The sequence below is a fragment of the Etheostoma cragini genome, chromosome 23 (assembly GCF_013103735.1).
Source record: "Etheostoma cragini isolate CJK2018 chromosome 23, CSU_Ecrag_1.0, whole genome shotgun sequence".
Lineage (NCBI taxonomy): Eukaryota > Metazoa > Chordata > Actinopteri > Perciformes > Percidae > Etheostoma > Etheostoma cragini.
Window position 1 is genome coordinate 5,395,780 of NC_048429.1, and position 19,184 is coordinate 5,414,963.

Below are 19,184 nucleotides of genomic sequence, written 5' to 3' on the forward strand. Positions count from 1 at the left end.
ATGCATGTACTTGCCAGCATTAAGCACTGAAATATGATCAAATAAGTCTTGAGCCACATCATATTTCAATGAAATGAAAAATATAATTGTATTACTGTTTGAAGTGTAAATAAATACTATTGATGAATGCTTTTTACACGTTTTTGGTAAAAGAAAAACAGCCGTTTTTATTTAAAGGGACCCCACCATAATCATACTGTATTTACTCTTACGTAATTGCCCACAAGCATATCTGTGGAGAGCAATAAAACCAGCTCACTGACATTTGCCAAGCACACACATACCAACAGAATAGAGCCAAGATATGGACTACATGCATATGAGTTGCAGTTGTCCAAAGCTGCGACAGCAGGACAGAAAACATTTTCTTGAAGCTCAAAGTGCATAGTTTAGGCTTGCAGAAGCAGTAGCAGTAGGGAGTGCCGAGACATGATGATTTTTTCCCCCAGCTGACTTAAAACTAAATTTCATGTGTGACCAGCGTGACATTAACATTTCCTAAATGAGGATGTATCCAATCTGGGTATTTATGAATGTACATTCAGATTCTATAATACTGACTAACGTAATTTAATGAGGTATTATTTACTACGATTTTTTTTTTTAGATCAAGACTGGCACAATCAATCTACACACAGTTGTATTGACATAACAGTGGTTGGCATACTAAGCCTCCCATGCACCGTGATGAAGCTTATTGAAAAATAATCTAAATGAACTACATTCTTTATAGGTCAATGCTGTAAACAAACCATCAAGTTTATGCTAATTATGTAGTCAGCTAACATAAGCAGATGGGGTTTTGTTGTTTTTGTTTGTTTATATGCAAAGCCTTCGTGGCCAACACAAATGAGAAGCATGTTCTGTATCTCATGTGTGGACTGCATAATCTGTAAAACCTGCTATGTGACTTTGGGTAACCCTGGCACCACAAGCAGACAAGGATTTCCTGGGTATAGTTTGCTGGATTTGGTGAGAGGACAGACGATAATACTGGAGGAATGCGTCCATATATATGCTGGTATTTTGAAAGGAATGCCCACAAGCTACACATACCTCACATAATTAAACAGAAATTATAGATTCTTCAGGAAGAAATAATCCGACCTGTTCACTCACTTCGAAACTGAAGTTAAAAGTTCAGCAGATCTGAGTTTGGAGTAGGGGTTTACAGTAAATGTCAGAGTGTCGAGTCTGCTGTGTTGTGACTGAGTGGTGCTTTTTCTGTCCAACTTCCAAACTGAAAAGCATCTGCAGAGCCACTTTGTGACTACATCTACATCTGTTTCTTCAAATTGGACTTCTGTACGGTAAAATGCAACTGAAGGCCAATGAATCATTGTTGTCTTTATTTTCTATTATCTGTCACTCGTAAACATGTTTAGTTCCTTCTACAAGTTGTGAAGGTGCAGAGAATGGAAGCAGTGACACATTTGTAACACTGTGAGGTCAGGGTAAGGACAAAGACATTTGCCAGCACCGTTTATAATACCTCAAAAGTGTATACAAATGATACACAAACCAGATTGAGAAATGAAAGTGTAAGAAACGTTTATGAAAGTAAAGTTAACTGCCGGTATACGACTTCATGACTCCCATGACTCCCATGGGCCCTGTTCTTCACACTCAGTTTGAGACCCAACACAAAGGGCAAGCGGCCTCTGGTGATTTGACCAGGGCACGAGTCATCACACCCACACACACACGCACACACACACACACACACACACTGCATTGCATTGCATTTCATGGTTTGCTCTTTGAAAAACAAACATTGCTATACCCCGTTCTGATGCTTTGTTTCCTGAGCGTGTTTATGCTAAAACACACCATCCATTAAAACCAAACTAAGATGGCCGCACTTAAAACAAAATCCGACAGTCCGCTGAGCCTCAGAATGACTAAATAATTAATTCTTCTCTAAACAGGTAAATGGGCCAGAGAGAGGATTCGTGTTGAGTTGAACTAATTTTATAGTCAAGTATTTAAGTCTCCGCCACCTGCTGCTGCTGGATCACTTACCTTTGATCACAAGTTCAACAAAAGCAATGCTAAGTATCGACAAACAGATTTCTAAAAGAGACATCAAATGTTTCACTGGGTTACCTAAATTTAGAAGGATTTCTACCCACAAGTCCATCTCTCCTGGCTGGTTACTTATCACTCTACAGGGAGGCTCTGGTTCCACGGAGTCCCGCCAGGGTCTATCTTTGGCCCATAGTGAGTTCAGAAATCTCTTTTTAGGGTAAGTTTGCAAATTTAAAGAGCTATATTAGGAGGAAGTGGCTGTTTCTGTAGCACACAATCCTGCATGTCAAGAGTGCTATGAAAGTTTATGTGAACGTTTATATCAAAATCATGCTTGCTAATACAACCATATGTAACTAACATGCAAGGATTCATTGAAGAAAATACGGATGGCTTAGTGGTAGTGTGATGCAGTATTGAGGACCAGGGTGGTTGTGGTCAAGAAAAGCTTTTAACTACAGTGATTTGAGGTCTCATTGCCACAGCATGTTATCAGAAAGCTGTGAATTTGAGCATGACAAGAGACAATTGATTGAATAAGACACTCAGCTTGAGGGAAGCTTAAGACAATGTGCACTTGTAATAAATCTGAAGCAAATCAAAAACAATATTCTGTAGTTGTCTTTTCTATGTAAGTTGTCTCTGTTAATCCTATGTGTCAAAGAGCTGTGAGGAGAACATGAGATGGAAAAGGCTGTTTGTCACGGCTACCATCTCCAGCAACGGTGGCGAGTTAAAACGTGAATTCACTGCTGTCATGGCCCTTTGCCAAATGAGTAAAATGCTATTCAGTGCAAGAAGGTCTCCTCCACATTTGTCTCCACAACTTAGTGAATACTGCCAAATTATGAAGCAACACCCTTCACATTACACATCATAGTTTTATCTGTTTTGAAAGAATAGTAGAATAGTATTAGATGATGAAATTGACTTTAATATCTTTGTTCAAATTAAAGTTGTTAGCTGGAGAGGGTTATCTTAGCTTTTTTTACAGATTAAACAAATACAAAACAAAGATATACTGTGTTATTTTGTGATATTAGAGGTACTGGTAAAAAAACTGGATCCCCTTATTTCCAGTTATTAGGCTATGATAAGCTAAACGGCTGCTGGCTCTAGCTTTTTATATATACAGAGAGACATGACAGTGGAATTGATCTTATAGAATTCTCTGCAAGAAAGTGAATAAATGTGTTTCCCCAAAATGTTTAATTGTAACTTTAATAAAAAATGAATTGACTGGTGCAGATTTAAAACAATCCTTGTTTAGATCTCATCTCTGTAGAAACCTCTGGAAACTGACTGAATAAAAATCCAAAGAGAATCTGTGATGTAAGACAAAATATTGCCAAGAACATTACCCGCACACAGCAGCATTATCTATCACTAATGGGCCGCCTGAGAGCGCTCCACCTGTGGCTGGACTGCACCATGCCAAATCAAGTCAGGCACCCTAGGAGCTGTGTTGAAGCACACATAGCACAACTCCCGTGTGAATCCTCCACCTCCTCATAACAATGTTTGATTAGAATTTGGGAGGGTCACAGAGCATTATCCTCAATTCCATGGCCTGCCAACTTTTGCCCATTGCCTTATCAAAGACTCAGTTGTGCACAACAAATCAACTTGGTGGGAAAGCTGAAAAGCATCCCACAGCTGGGCAGGTTGTGATCGATGTCTTGGCTTCACTTGTGTGATATTAACAACATAAATGAACAATATTTACAAAATGTTTTGACTATTTCTATAAAACTTTCTTCCATTTTTTATTCATGCTTTGCAATTTACCCATGGTGGTCTGTCAGCTGTTATGATGTCTTGTGAAATACCGTGTTCATTTCTGGATGCCAGAGAAAGCAAGAGGCTATTTTGAGCAGACTGCCTGCTCACACTGTGTAATTAACTCTCTGACACAGCGAGGTATAACACTCCCTAACTACTGAATCCCACCTCCGTCTATCTGTATCCATCCATCAATCCATCCAAGCCCTCAGCAGTTTCCCCTGCTGGCACGATCTATTTCAGGGCTCAGCTATTATACACACGTTTGCCAAATTAAAATAAGTGGGCTGCAGAAATGACCGTGACCTGTTTCTAGAGTTATGGTTTCATCTGATGAACTGTTACAATGCTAAATCATCAGAAGTTGTACAATCAAAACATTTCAGACCATGCAGGGCAGTGTCAGTTAAACTGGTATTAGCATTGCAAGAAAACTGCAAAAGCACTCAAAACACTGGCATGACACTACATGCACATGTTGTTGACTGCACCGCCCAACATGCATGTCTTATATCTGGAGTTTTGAGTCACAGCTTTCAGTCTGTGTTTTATTCCCACTTGAAATGGCAATGATTTGTCCAGTAAGAAAGACCCCTGGAAACTACATTTACCACATGAACACATGTTATCAAAGGATCTTCAAAGAAAAGAACATGCCCTGTATGGGCTGTTGCTGATTTTTGACAGAGGAATGTTTTTAAATGGTGTGGTCGGAACGTTTGATGCCTGAGATCAAGATCTTGAAATATTTTCTCATAAGAGACAATGCCAAGTTACACTGCAAGTCATCTGAGTGGCAGACAGGGGAACAAGAACCATTGAGTTTGTCAGAGGTTTTATTATGGCAGGTTGCTGTGCACCCATCTTGTAAATGGATAAGGTATTGAGTTGTTTGGTGCAGAAAAGTAGTGTCACATTGTGATGTCTCATTGGTCCCTCTCTGGCAGCAGAGTGAGACTTGAAGCATGAAAGTATGTCTGACAGCTGTGGGGGAAAGCATATGCAGCTGATAAGCTTGAGTTAAAACAACTGGGTATTCAGCTGGAGGTGATCACAACATTTTTCTACCAGGAAAGACACATTCCTGTTTTGACAAGAATTCAGCCCTAATTAGGCTGCCTTAAACACAAACACACACACCAAAAAGAAAAAAGAAATCAAATTAAAAATGCCACATTGTTGATTTATTTTGGTGTCTGGCAGCAGAGCATGTCTTGTGTCAGCATAACAAAAACATATAAATGACTTCGAAAGCTCTTAATAAAGCATGCATATGTGCAGAACATTGACTCAAGTTAGAGACTAAGATTAGAGTATCACTACTAGCACATGTTGTATTATTGGCCCATTATTCCTCACAGCATCTAATAATAATAATAATAATAATAATAAATTGAATTTGTATAGCGCTTTTCTGAGCTCAAAGTCGCTTAATCTGCACAAACCAACAACAAATGACAAACTCATGACTGTTGATAATTTGAGTGAAGATCAGATCCAATTTGGAAATGCTGCCACCTAGTGGGTATGTTCCACTGATTATTGAGAATATTCATACAGAGGTTAACATTCAGGCACATTGGTAAAAGGTAAAAAAAAAAAATCTGTCAGGTTTATTGGCCCCTGTAAAGGGGAAAGAAAAGAGGAAACTTTTCTGAGCAGAATGGCATTCAGCTCTATGGTTTCTGTTGGTGTCTGAATGGATGATCACAAAATACATAAGTTGTGTGTTAGGATAGGAAGGAAGATACTTGTGGAAACAGATCCGATTTGCAGAGATTGGGAGAGTAGACAAAGTCCTTTATTTGCAATGTTCACAAACTACCCAGTAGTATGTAAAGTAATTAACATAAGCCCGACCTTTACCAGCTATAACCTTAAAGTGATGTACTGTACATATTAATGCATCGCTAATTATAATCCTTCCTGCCCTTCCTGCCAGCTGCCATCTCCCTGTACAACCAGACCCCTAGCACCGTGCAAGGACAGAGGGGTCGGCAGGTAAAGCCCACACCACAACTTTACAGCACACTTTGCATTAAATTTTGCACAACTTGCACAATCCCAACCTCACACATGTATATACAGCATACAGTAAAGGAAATCTTCAGTATTACATATTGTTATATATTGCTTTTAAGTATCCATCCATCCATCTATCCCTTTATCCATCTATCTATTATGAATTATTCAAATGGCCCATTCTGCATATACTGTTTTACATTCAGTATATTTTGATGATAATACCATATGATAATAATGTAATGTATGTAAAGAACATGAAGTTTCAGATAAGGAACTGCAGTTCTGTCCGCAGCCACTTGGTGCTGCTCTCTCAACATGCATTGTGCTGCTGTGGGTTGTGCATGACATTTAGGGATAATACACTGAATGGAAAAAAATATTAGACTCATTGTTTCATTGTGTATACTGATAAGACAATAACCCAGGTAAAAGCCTCATTTTTCTTATTTAATCTACATCCACAATCACTGAGGAGGACCTGGAGATAAACAGAAGCAATGCGGAGTTAGTGAGTAATGTTTTAAAACTTTGAGGCAATTAAGGTGTACTTTGTGCCAGAAGTAATGCAATTCAAAACGATGAAGCTCTGTTAATTGTCATATAACACATGGAGCAAAGATGCTGTAAATGTTGAAATGCCTTAATGAAACTGTCAAGGGTCAATACTAGGAACAAGCGCCTGAGCTCTACTGTTTTCTTCAGTGCCCTGGCTTCTTTACGCTTTGTCAAGTAGTGCCCAGAAACATCCCAAAACTCATCATCTTCGTTAGAGCGGTGCAGGGAGTGAAGGCTGATCTTAGAAAGAAATTCCACACAGTCTTCACTTACTCATCAATCAGTCCTCCCGAGTCAGCGCTAGATGCTTGGGCATTGGATGAATGCTGACATGCTGAGAAAGAGATCCTGTAACAAAAAAACTCCTGTAATCATCATATGCATTTTGAGAAGTGAAATGCCTGGGGAGAACATGCAGTTCTGGTGGCAGGAAATGACAAACATTGAGCGGCCAACATTTTCAATGCTGGATAAAAGCTTGAATTGGAGCAAAATACTGAAATGTAAGCAAATGTAAAACCAATTGACTCAAGGAGGGAAAAAAGCACGAACCTAAACATATATTTACTCTCTTCTCCAAGATGAGCAAAAGGCACGAAGGCCTATTAGTGCAAGTACCTATTTCCCAAAATGAGTGAGCAAAGTGGGTAACTTTGAAGCAGACATCTATCAAACCTTTTACAGTTTTCTCAAATGAGCAATCAGGGGTATTGATGTACACAGACTCTTACACATCTGTGGGTTTTATTCAAAGGGCTTTAATTGTCAATTCAAATGAGCTGAGCAATCTTTTCTAGACAGAGCAAAGCGTCTAGTGCCGTCTTAAGTAATTGAATGTCATCAAACATGAACACAGTCCGCACACAGGGATGGAGGTGACTCTGCATGGAGTTTACAAGCTATTGTACTGCATATAGTTAGATTTGACCCATTTTTAAAGGTCAGAACAATCAAAAAAATGTCAGTAGGCCACCTATAGGTCCATACTACACACACTATTTACAAGCCTTACTGTGGTCATGTATTTCCAGTGACTGCCGCAGTGCCCAAGTGCCTGTTAAGACAGCTGTGGAGCATTATTAGAGCTCACTGGGACACAACATGATTAATGAGGTCATCCTGTGGCTCGCGCAAATACATGGAGCACAGATACTTTGCAGGTTTTGTTTTCATTTCCACATGATGAACAAAGGTATACACAATGCATTGCATTGTATGAGCTGGGAGGATTACTACAATTGATAAAACAATTAAAATAGTGGTTTAGGCGCAATGACCTGTGGTGACCTGTCTTTTCTCTCTGACTATTTCCTGCCTTCTGTGTAAAAACGGTCTGGTACAAGCAAATTCCAAAAAAAGCAATTAAATCAATGTATCTAGAAGCATGTAGATGTACTTTACATAAAATAGACATATTGTGATGTTATCTAATAATAATAATACAAAAAACCTGATCATGGTTTGTCTCTGATTAAATCTTTAGAGAAGGAACATGTTTTTCACAATCATTGGCAAAAGGATTCAATGTTTCGTATTTGTTTTTACAATGTCAAATATTCTAGTCTCATCAAGAAGAATATTTTTGAAGTAGATGCTCCAAAACATTTAAGTTAATTATGAATAGTGGTGAGACTGTTTCATGAAGATTACAGAAAATAAAGAAAAAAACATTTTGCTTACTCTTTGTGAATTCCAGAGTTGAAGTTTCAGCTCAAGAATTGCATCATTTATAAGTACAAAGCAGTCAAGTGCATTGCCTTCTTGAGTTTCAAAGTTCATTGACCCTGAAAAAAGATCAGATTTATTGTATACTACAGCAATTAGTATATACTAGAATTAGTAGGTCTTAGTAGTAAATACAACTGGAATGCAGTTTGGGTCAAGAATAGCAGTGTAACCATGAGCAAGTGAAATCACCCTGAAAATATGTCTAAAGAACATCTTCCGATTTTACTTTAAGAGGGTGTGAGGTCCTTTTGAACGGCTTTGAACAGCTGTATCACAGCGTCCATCCATGCCTCCTTCTGCTGCGGACGGTTGACTCGAGCCAGCGTCTGAGTGGTGTACACCAGGGTCAGCACCGTCCTCTCAAAGTCCTGCCAGCTCAGAGGCTGCCGGCGCAGGACGAGCTCTGCTATCAGGCGGCGGATGTCGGAAAGCCTCTTGGGAAGGACGTCCTCACAGATGACCTCCAGCTTCTCCACGCTCCTCAGGGAGGCAAGCTCCTCATCAGGGATCAGCATTTCCCCGCCTTGGATCTCCATTCCAGCAAGCAGGATCTGGGTGGCACAGGTCCATTAAGAAAAATCCTCAGGAACCATATACTTACACTACTAACCTAACTAAATAACTAGTAAGCTTCTACCTCATATGCCAATCTGCCAAGACAACTATTATACTATTAGACCTCTTTGAGTAAACTGAAGACATCATAACATCTTAGTGTTATATAAAAACTTTGGGTACACATACTTTAGATGTCTGCACATGATTAGCAGGACAGCAGCTGTGTTTTCATTTTTATTGGATGCACCAGAAATGTGGGACTTGGAAAAATCTTTTGCACGTCCTCAACATATTTTAAGTGGCGTCCAGTAACGACGCACTGACTGAGCCATTAACTGTTTCAGCACCTCTAAACCGACATGATCTAAACTGACCTCAAAAAGCAGGTTGATATCTTCTGACGAACGCTGGAAGGTGGGGTTGATCAGCGAATATGCCTCACGCTTTATCCTGTATGCAGATGGATACAGAGCTAGAACACATAAGTACAGGAAATTGGATTAGAGGTTTTCCCTTGTATTCAAGAAATTAGTCACCACATTATCCAACATGGCATGCATGTGGGTAGACCAGAGGTTGAGCAAACAGATACTGTACATTACTGCTCTAATATTGTGCAGATGAGATAGAATCTGGCTCCAGCTGGGCAGAGGGTAATTGTTCAACCCGAGCCACAGATGCTCCTATATTTACAAGTGGCAGTGTCCCATGCATCCAGAGGTGAGATGTCTGCGCTCACAGAGGGGCAGGTGTTGCTGACCTCATATGCACATATTTCCAAGTGTCAGTCCTTCTGTTAGGCAGACCAGGGACCCTGTAATCTGAGGTGTCCAGATAGGGCTGGAATGAAACACCTCGCTCTCAGCTAGTGGTAACAGTTGCTGCAGCTACATCTCTATGATAAAATACAAAGATATCCATATTTTACTAGAGGTGATAGCCAGAGATAATGCCACATGGTCACACACCTCCATCCAGAGGTAGAAAGTAATTGCATAATCCTCATTAATTGGATGAGTTATTTTTAACTCTGAAAAAGCAACTACAGTTAAGATATTGTAGCTTTTAGCTACCGAAAGAGCCATCGTTTAAATCACCAGGTACTGAGTACCCAAGGCCCAAAAAGATGCTACAATGAACAGCTGTGGATGCGGGGAGGGGCCCATAGAAAATGCCTTTCTGCAGGGCGTTTCTGTGTAAGACTCCAAGACACTGTAACAAGTGTAAGAATTGCAAAGTTGATTAGAACTGAAAGTTGAACCTTCCATTAAATTTCTCCAGACATTCTCTTTTTCCACTGTTTTGCAAATTACATTGCCATCCAGTACTTGGCTCAATGTGTGAGCCAACACACAGATCACACACAGATCTTAACAAGGTATACAGTACAGAACACTGGGCTCCATCTGAATTCGGATACAATCCAATTCCTACCATATAGCGGATATATGGCACGCTGCCTCGCCAATTCTGCAATAATGATCAGCCTCGCTGGCCAGATACATTTAGGCTTTATAGCATTTTTGAGGCCAGCCAAAGCCACAAACACTGGCTGATCTCCCCATGTACCTGCTTCCTGCTTGGGTGACTGCCAGTCTCAACTCCGGCTTTGCTTACACAACCCAGCCACCATTCAGAATGTAATGAAAATCCGCAGCTCTATGTTCCAGTGTTAGAAGAATAACATCCACCAATTTGGCACATTGTGTAATCCTCAACATATTATCTCAAACCTTTTATCTCTCAAACCTGCATTAAAAAAACAGGGCCATAGCTAGGATTTTTAAAATACTGGAGGTCAAGGGTCCAAGTAACCCCTCCTTAAAAGTTAAAAAAGTCACAAAACCCCCCCTTGTAAATCCTTTTTTTCTATTTCCCCATTGTTGCGTCCCCCAGAGACCGCTGAGTGTATCCCTGTGCCCAGGGATCGCGTCCTGTGTGTGGTGGTCAGTCCTGTTGTTGTCACTGTCCCGCGTGTAGCGTTTCATTTCCTTGTTGTTGCGTCCCCCAGAGTGGCCCAGTGTCATGGCAGTTTGTGAAATGGTCATGTTTGAAAATCGTGACCTGTACACGAAATAAACGAGAAAATCGTGACCTTTACACAAATCAATAAATCAAAAGAACGTGACCATTTTACGAAACTGGCGTGAGACCAGGTTGGGTAGCGTCACATCAGAGACAAGACTAAGAACTTTGCAATGTGCTGTTTTAAGACTTTAGTCTTTATAATAAACATGGTAAAAGGTGATCTTAGCAGGTGCTCTCAGGCGGATTTTGTTACTTTTGGATAAAACCAAGCTAGCTTTTACCCTTCTTTACAGTCTTTATGCTAAGCTAAGCTGATAGGCTGTGGCTTTATATTTAACATACAGACCCGAGTGGTGTTGTTTTTCTCATCTAACTCTCATCTAAAGTTGTTTTTTTTTGTAAATTTTACATACGTAATAGGCAAAAAGATGTTTCAAGACCTTCTCCACAATGAAAAAAAAAAGAAAAAAGAATAGAACCAGAATCAGCTCTAAAATCAAGTAATTCGAGTACATCATAGTATCATTTGCTCAGATGCTCTCACTCCACCAACCCAACACCAAGGAACAGTATTGAGGATATTTCCCTAGATCCAACACTGACATGTCTGTAGGTGAAGATTTACACTCGTTATGAGTGAGTGACTCCCGTATGCACAATCAGCAGTGGAGAAGGAATGCCTTTGCAGTCATATTAGATACTGAAGAGACACTCAAGCTTCAGTGGGGCCTTGTCAAAGCAAACAAAACAACACCCAGTGGAAAATGTGCTCATTAGAACAAGGGTTATGTTGTTAAAGGATCAAGGAGCTGCAGGGAAATGACACCTTGTAAGCCAACCCAATGCTGATTTACATTTGAAATTAATAATCTCTAATTTACATAAAAGTTGTCTCCCAGCTTCCAGCAGCAGGAAACAGCAGTTTGCAATAAAATCTTATTGCTTGGTAATGCTCACATGGTTGGAGCAGCACGGCTGCAGACAGAGAAACAGGCCGTGTGTCTTACATCATCAAGAAAGCTACAAACCAAACAATCTCTGCAAGGAAAACACAATCAACGTAATGTTGCACATATGCGATGGATGAGTAAAACAGGTAGAGGACTACTGCAAACAGGTAAGACAAAAGAAAAGTTTACTGTCTGAAAACAGGGTTTAGCAAACAGGCAGACAGTCAGGAAGACAAAAAGGGAAAGACAAGCAGAAGAAGGTTAAAACACAAGGCTTTGTTGCACAATGGACGATCAGGAAACTGAGGGAAAGGGTTAGGTATATATGCTGAGGAGCTGCTGAGGATTGGAGTCAAGTGCGTAGCTGGAGGTAATGATAAGAAGTGGGAAAAGCAGGGAGGGAAGGGGAGGGGAGCCTCTGGAATGAAAGCAGCTCAATTCTGCTTTTCATTCCAGAGGCTCCCCTTCCCTCCCTCAATAAAAGTGAGATCAGCAGTTCAAATGGTCAAATTTAGAATCAAAATCAGTTGATTTCAATTAAATATTTAGCCAGTTTAAAAGTAAAAGAGATGTGTAGGATTTTGATGTTCAAGTTTTAACATGTTACTAAGGAAGATTTTTCCAATTGAATATCTAATGCAGATGTCCCTGCTTGCAACATCTCTTTAAGCATCCCTTCTAAGCCTGTTCATTCCTTTAATGCGTCCCCTCTTTCCTCTAGTGCTTCAAACAATCAGTGTTTAGATGGGCAGGCTTCCCCCAATGTCATTATGCACAGACAGGGAACTTGTAATCTCCCGCTAACTGCTTGCAAGGAGATGAGGGAACAACAAAGATCCATTAATTAGCAGGGCTAAATGGTATTCCTTGCTAGAGGGGGGGACGGGGGCACAAACAAAAAATTAAATAAAATGGATGTCTGGATCTAACCAGCTACTGTAAAAAGGGGTGAAAAGGACACGGGAGGAAATAAAATCTTTGCTGCGATACCTATCTTGTACAATGTAGAGTCAGACTTCTCCATCAATATTCCCACTGTGAAGCAAATCTATGCAGGGCTAATCTGCATTAAAGTCACTTAGTATTGCCAGGGAAGACATGAATACTGGGTAGACTGGTGATGACTGGAGATACTGGACTATACAAATGTGCAATTGCCACTCTGCAAAATACTGTCCTTCACATCGGAGGATCATGGTGCTTTATGTAAGATCAACGCTTTAACATGCACACACCTTTTGGGGTTCATCTGCCCAAATAATCAAACAAAAACAAATGGACAATTTTGATAAATACGCTCTGCAGGTCAACTAAGAATTATCAGCAGACATTGAAGTCCTCCTCAGTTCTACAAGTGTTTTAGCATCTTTCAGCTCATTGATTTAGTTTTGATGCTTGCAACTTTACAGTTGTGATTCAGTCTCACGGCTCTCATCGACCTCATTTTTGGCTACAGCAGAAAGCAGTTAAAAATCCACTGTACACTAGGTGCCTAGCACAAAATTAACAAGATTTAAAGGAGAGTGAATGTTGAGCCTAAATTTGTCAGGTGGCCAATAACACAAATTGCTAACATGCTAATGTTGCTTCATGTTTGCTGCATGTGTCATTAGGTAATTGTCTGCCGTGAAAAGGTGAGAGGTTATCCGCTGCCACCAAGTGGCCAAAATAATTAATCAAAGTGGCACAGATAAACAACGATTCAACAACTTTGCCTGCCAGAATTTGCATTTTGGCAGAAGGAAGAAGATAGCAAATCTCAAACAATAGAACCGTCATTCGTGAAAGTGTTATTAAAATGCTGACAATGGCACTGTCTCTTCTGTAGCAGCATGGGACAAATCCAAAGGCTTGAAGCTGTGAGAGTGTTGAGAAAGGAATTTCCTCAGAGAAGGGTTCCAGTAACAACAGGCCAGTCACTTTTCATTGGAGGATGATCTGTTAATGTCTTGCATGTCGCAATAATAACGATATTGTTGAAACATAAATACGTTCCTTCACAGACACAGAGAAGCAAACCACTATCACTAACCACTAACCATTATGAATGATTGTTTTTATTTTCTAATAGATTACATAATTTAAAATGAAGTTGCAAATTGTTGCAATTTTTGACTAAGGGATGGTTAAAGTCAGCCTTTTACATGATGTTGACATTGTGGCCCATGACAGATGACAGAGATATAACCCATACATATATATATGTCCACCTACCTTTCCTGTGATGCTGAGTGGCTGTCAGGTACATGGACTGGTAAACAATGAACAGCAGAGCCCACCACTGTGTCATGTTGATCCTCACTAACAGATCTACACACACTCTCACACACACATACACACACACACAACTGATCGCACACTCTTTTCCTCCTCTCGCTCTGTCTCTCTCAGGGGATAAACATCACAATGGTAGATGAAAATTCCCCGACTGCTTATATGCAAGCTCATTCCTTTATTCACTGCATTTATTTCTTCTGTTGCCACCTCCCTCCATCCGTCCTCTTCTCACTTTTTTTAGTGTGTGTGTTCTTTACTCAGGCAGGCTTGTATGGGCTCTCATCTGGAAATCATCAGGATTGGAGAATGCCTGCCCTCTTGGCTGGACTTTTCTCACAGCTACAGCTTGACTAGCTGACTGGTTCACTTACTGCTTGACTCTCCAACTGAAGGGATAAATGTGACCAACTAACTGGATGACTGGTTGACTGACTTGCCGATTGATTGACTGAGAATATTGACATTCCATGAGCCAGAACCAAATCAGAGCTAGTACAAGAGATGGATGGTCTCCTTAGAGAGGTGCTTTCTAGCTTGAGCAAGCATAATTTTTTCACTAATTGATAATTCCGGTTTCCTTTAATTTTGACCAACAATTCATTGTACACGATGAGTTAACTGCTAAGATCTGGAAACGTGAAAACATTGCTACAATGATGGAACAAAAAAATAAATAACTCAGCAATCATTGAATGAATTGTCAGGTTTTGTAAAGAGATGCATGGGTCCCAGAGGATTCCCACTGAATCTTGTTGACTATATGGTCCCATAACTTTTCCTCCGGCACCACTACGAGGTTGACATAAACAACTGGTATGGATTTTATTTTTTAAATATATATGTCCTAAAGAAAAAAGAAAATATACAATGGTTTATGTATGTATGGATGGTGGCTTGAGACGAAGCTCCCAGCCCAACTTTGCCAATAGTTTTATATGATTCCTACCCCGGTATTCTACCACTGTATACTCAATATAGTTACTTGAGGTGGAATTAGCATTGTCATTGAAGTTCTTTTTTTCACGAATGGTTCAGTCAAAAGAACAAATCTTTTGGGTGAATAAACTGAACTAAGACATCCATTCATTTCCGCTCTTTAGAGATTTTGCCGTACATTGTCATGAACAAGATCCTAAATCTGTTAACAAAATAATTCATCACAACAAGATCCAATTCAAAGCTTTTTTTATAATACCGAACGTCCGCTACATTCAAGCCATTGCCAAATGAGTTGATACAAAGCTAATTAGGACTATCAGCTCCCCAAAACGCTCTCTGGGTTTCTCAGCATGCCTGTGCTTGCATGTGTGTGTTGGTGGCATTGGGCGACCCATGCGTGCAGAAACTCAAGTTAACATATGTAACAATGTTACATTCTAGCAACTGTTTGGAGGAGGGGTGGGTATGAAGCATGATCACAGAAGGTTTGTGTCATGTGGATGCTGACAGTTTTGTTGTCATTACTTAGTATTCCTCATGAGGGAGACATAAACTACACAATATAGCTTTAATGTATTCTGTAAAAATGGAAATCACCCATCTCCCGCCCACACAAACCTTTCTCTTCAAGTATATTGGCTGAAATTCTAGGTTAATTAACTGAAATTCTACACCGCAAACAAAGTCCTGAGACAGATGGAGACAAACAGCTAGGCCTGTGTGTCAACAGTCATCAACAATGACGTGAGGACCACTCAGAGCATCTTGATTCCAGGCTGTCAAGCATTTTAGGCTCGCTCCTCTAAAGCCTCTTCTGTTCTTTGTTGTCACAGAATATGTGCAGTAGACACACAGTCCCCATTCTATTGCCAAAGCACATAATAGACTGTGAAGGTGCTCTGGGTTTCAGATGGTTTGTTTTCTTTGCTGTGGGTGCATCTGCAAAAATAAAATACAGATAATGGCCTTGTGTGAATTAAAGGAAGGCATTTGCCATATCAGTAGATTAGAGAGCAACAATTAATTATTCAGAGGATGCAGAGATCAAACCCAAATGGTTATTCTAACAATTTAACACTGATAATAGCGCACTATTCCTTATCGTCACTGTGCTGTTAGAATAAAGTCTATGAGTCTAGGGTCTCTGGGCAGTTATTGTCAGCTTTAAAATCATAAAGGGACTACATTTCTTTCAACTAAATATTCCCTGTTGACACAGGCAACAGCAGTTGAAGTCAAAAAATGCAATCATAAACGGCAGCAGCAGACGAATGGTGTGCTGCGCTCTCATTTAATTTTTTTTTAGGAGTGGACATGTGGGAGCCATAACTCCGTTTATCTGGATACTTTTAAAGCGATTTGATGTCTCCTTGTGGAAAATAGTTGTCAACAACTCAGCATTCATGTGCTCTATTTTAATGCTCCAAAAATAGGATGGTGGTGCGGAGGAATTTGACAACAAAAACGTCTCTCCCCTGCTTGGTGAGGAAACATTCTGTAAATCATAATTGAGTTGATCCAGTAGATAAGAACATGAGGTATGATGCCACTTATTTTTTTAAGACATTTGGAAGCTGGAAGAACACTTCAGTGCGTGAACTGTAACCCTGCATGTGATTTACATCACTAACACATAGAGCGTGACGGTAGATGGCATTGTGAGGGATGAAACAAAAGCCAAAAATCTCTTCTGCAGCAGATGTCTTCTGTCTGCCTGCAGGTGCATGACAAGAAAAATGGTACTGACCCCTAAAGGTTTGGGGTCATAAACACACAAACACTCAGTCCCCAACAGACGCGGGGACTGTAAAATTAAATAAAGAACTCTGTTGCTTATGTCCATGAGGGGGCAGTGTTACAACACACATCCTGAGAGGTCTTAGGGAAAGGAAACTTATCCAAGATCATGAAGTGATTGCTGCTGCTCCCCAACTCTTTTGGTAATTCTAAATGAATTCAAAAATAATAAGAATTCTGTTCAGATAAGGTCTGACAGTATGAATGCAGCCACTTAACAGAGATCAAACGGTTATTTTGGTTCAAACCAGGTGAGGACCCTTGAGACATCCTTTCGTTAAATTGCATCTGCGCTGTAAATAGAATAACTCAAATATGCAAATTGCTATGAGGCCACTGTGCATCCAAACATGCAGTTCATCAATTGCTATCACACACTAAACGTCTGCGGCTACAGTTTAATCCTACAAAGCTGTTAGTCCGGATAACAGGTAAACACCTGACCTGTTTGGGCAAATATAGAAAATGCTTAAAGGGTGTATTATTATTTTTTTTTTACCCAGCGATTATGACTCATGGGGAACTTTTTTGAGTAATGGCTCAAAGTTAAATTCATGTTATAATACAAGGAATATTGTTCCTGACAGGTTGCATGAACAGAAGCCTGGAGGCCATAGCAGGAGTCTGCATATAAAACACACTGCTTTTCTTAAGGACAGCCTCCAGCTATTAACTGAGCTGTGTGTGCATTGCTACTATATTGCAGTTCACTTCTGCTCAGTTCACACTTCACAATCTGTGCAAAACCAAGCCAAAGCCTTTCACAGGTTGTGAGTTAGAAAGCTCTGATGAAAAAGTTTTTTGCATTATTTAGGCTTTCAGTGTAAATGAGACTTTGTTCCTGCTTGATGCAAAAGGTTGAAAAGAAGTGAACAATAACAACATTAAAACACAGAGGCACGTTAAACAAATAGTTGTTTTGGAACGAGTAAGAGCAGAAAATGTCAAAAGAAAGGTGTGTCAAGAGGATAATTACGTCCTTTAGAATGCTGGACCGAAAGAGAAAACGGAGAAAAACTTTCAGAACAGTTGGAAATAACCTCCTTAAAAGTTTAAAACCAAGATCCATTGATTGAGCATAGTTAGTGGCAGCTTGGCGGCCATCACAACAAGTGAGGCCGGCGTGAGGATAGGCTGTCTAGCCCGTCTCTACCTGGCTGGCACGAGGCACATCACAAATCAACACAGCTCAACAAAATACTGAGTGTGAGTGTTCAACCCCAATGCCTAATCATCATGCCTCAAGCAAAATAATTACCTCAACTGTCCATCACACCTTTGCAAACAATTATATCAAGGCTCATCTGAATAGAAGCACGGTTGCAGCTCAGCCTTGAGTCTTTAAATGGAGTTGGCATGTCTCGGACAGCTTGCATTGTCCTGGTTGGCCCTGGTGGATGCCAGGTGTGTCTCCTCCTAACCCAAAAAAGTAGCTACCTGTCTGCATGAAATACACTACACACTGGAGAGGAGACAGCTACAGCAGCATTCCAGTCTAACTAGACCACCTGTCTCATTACTGTGGCATCCACTATTTATTACCACATAGTATCTTAATGAGTCATCAGAGTAAATAAAGCTTTACAACTGTCGTGAAATTAACGTCTTGTTATAATTCATGTTGCTAATTTCCTTATTTGTTCTCCTGCTTGTAATTTTTGACCAAGTCATTTATAATGACCTGATTCATGGTCCAGATGGCAGAACTGCAAAAAAACTTATCTGGCATGTTGTCCATGTTGGTTTAAAAGTTGACAGTTTAGTCTTGCCCTTTGAAGCAGCTGTTGACAAAACAATCTTCAAATGGGGAAATCTGGCAATCCTTCCAGGGGCCCCTCAGATTCTCATGGGCCCCAAAGTTCAAAAGGTTGTCTAAGCAGCAATTACTCTGTGGCAATTTAATTCCTTTTGTTGGAAATGTTTCATAATCTTGAGGCCCTGTCTGTTGTTATAATACTAGCCCTTAACCTAACCCAAACCCTAATGTGTCAGTAGATGTCATACTTACATTATGCTTATTCTGTAAAAAATTGTGTTTCAACAAATTATCCCAAACTAACTGACAAAAGCAAAACTAGTTTTCCATTCAAGAAAAACTAGTGCATTTCTGGGGCTCTGGGCTGAGAAGTGGTTGGGCTATTTTGTGAATGCATTTGTTTGAATGAAATGTTGCAGCACATGAAAACAACCTTCATTACAGTTGGAAAATATTCAACTCGAAATGAAATACCAAAAGAGCAGAACACAAAATGTGCGGTGTGTTTAAGCATGTTTGCAGACCTGCTTAAGCAGAATTGAAGTAGAATTGTCTGAAAAGAAAGTGATACAATTATACGTTTTAGAAAGAGTGAGTCAAACGCGGCTGTGGCTCAGTGGTAGAGCGGACCCCTGCCAATCGGAAGGTGGGTGGTTTGATCCCTGGCCCCTGAAACCCTCCTGAGTTGCAGAGTGTAAATGTGTGTGAGTGTTTATCTGATGAGCAGGTGGCACCTTGTACGGGAGCCTCGGCCACAGTGT

At 40.2% G+C, this 19,184-nt stretch overlaps 1 protein-coding gene across 1 annotated transcript; it reads right to left on the minus strand.

The window, feature by feature from the left end:
• Positions 1 to 6,324: 6,324 nt before the first annotated feature.
• LOC117938974 (protein FAM180A) lies at positions 6,325 to 14,290 on the minus strand. Its single transcript, XM_034863983.1, has 4 exons — positions 13,869 to 14,290; positions 9,051 to 9,148; positions 8,345 to 8,669; positions 6,325 to 6,738 (listed from the first exon to the last, which is right to left on the minus strand). Exons 1-3 carry the CDS (start codon positions 13,942 to 13,944, stop codon positions 8,346 to 8,348), a joined length of 498 nt encoding a protein of 165 aa, XP_034719874.1. The 5' UTR covers positions 13,945 to 14,290; the 3' UTR covers positions 6,325 to 6,738; position 8,345.
• Positions 14,291 to 19,184: the final 4,894 nt, after the last annotated feature.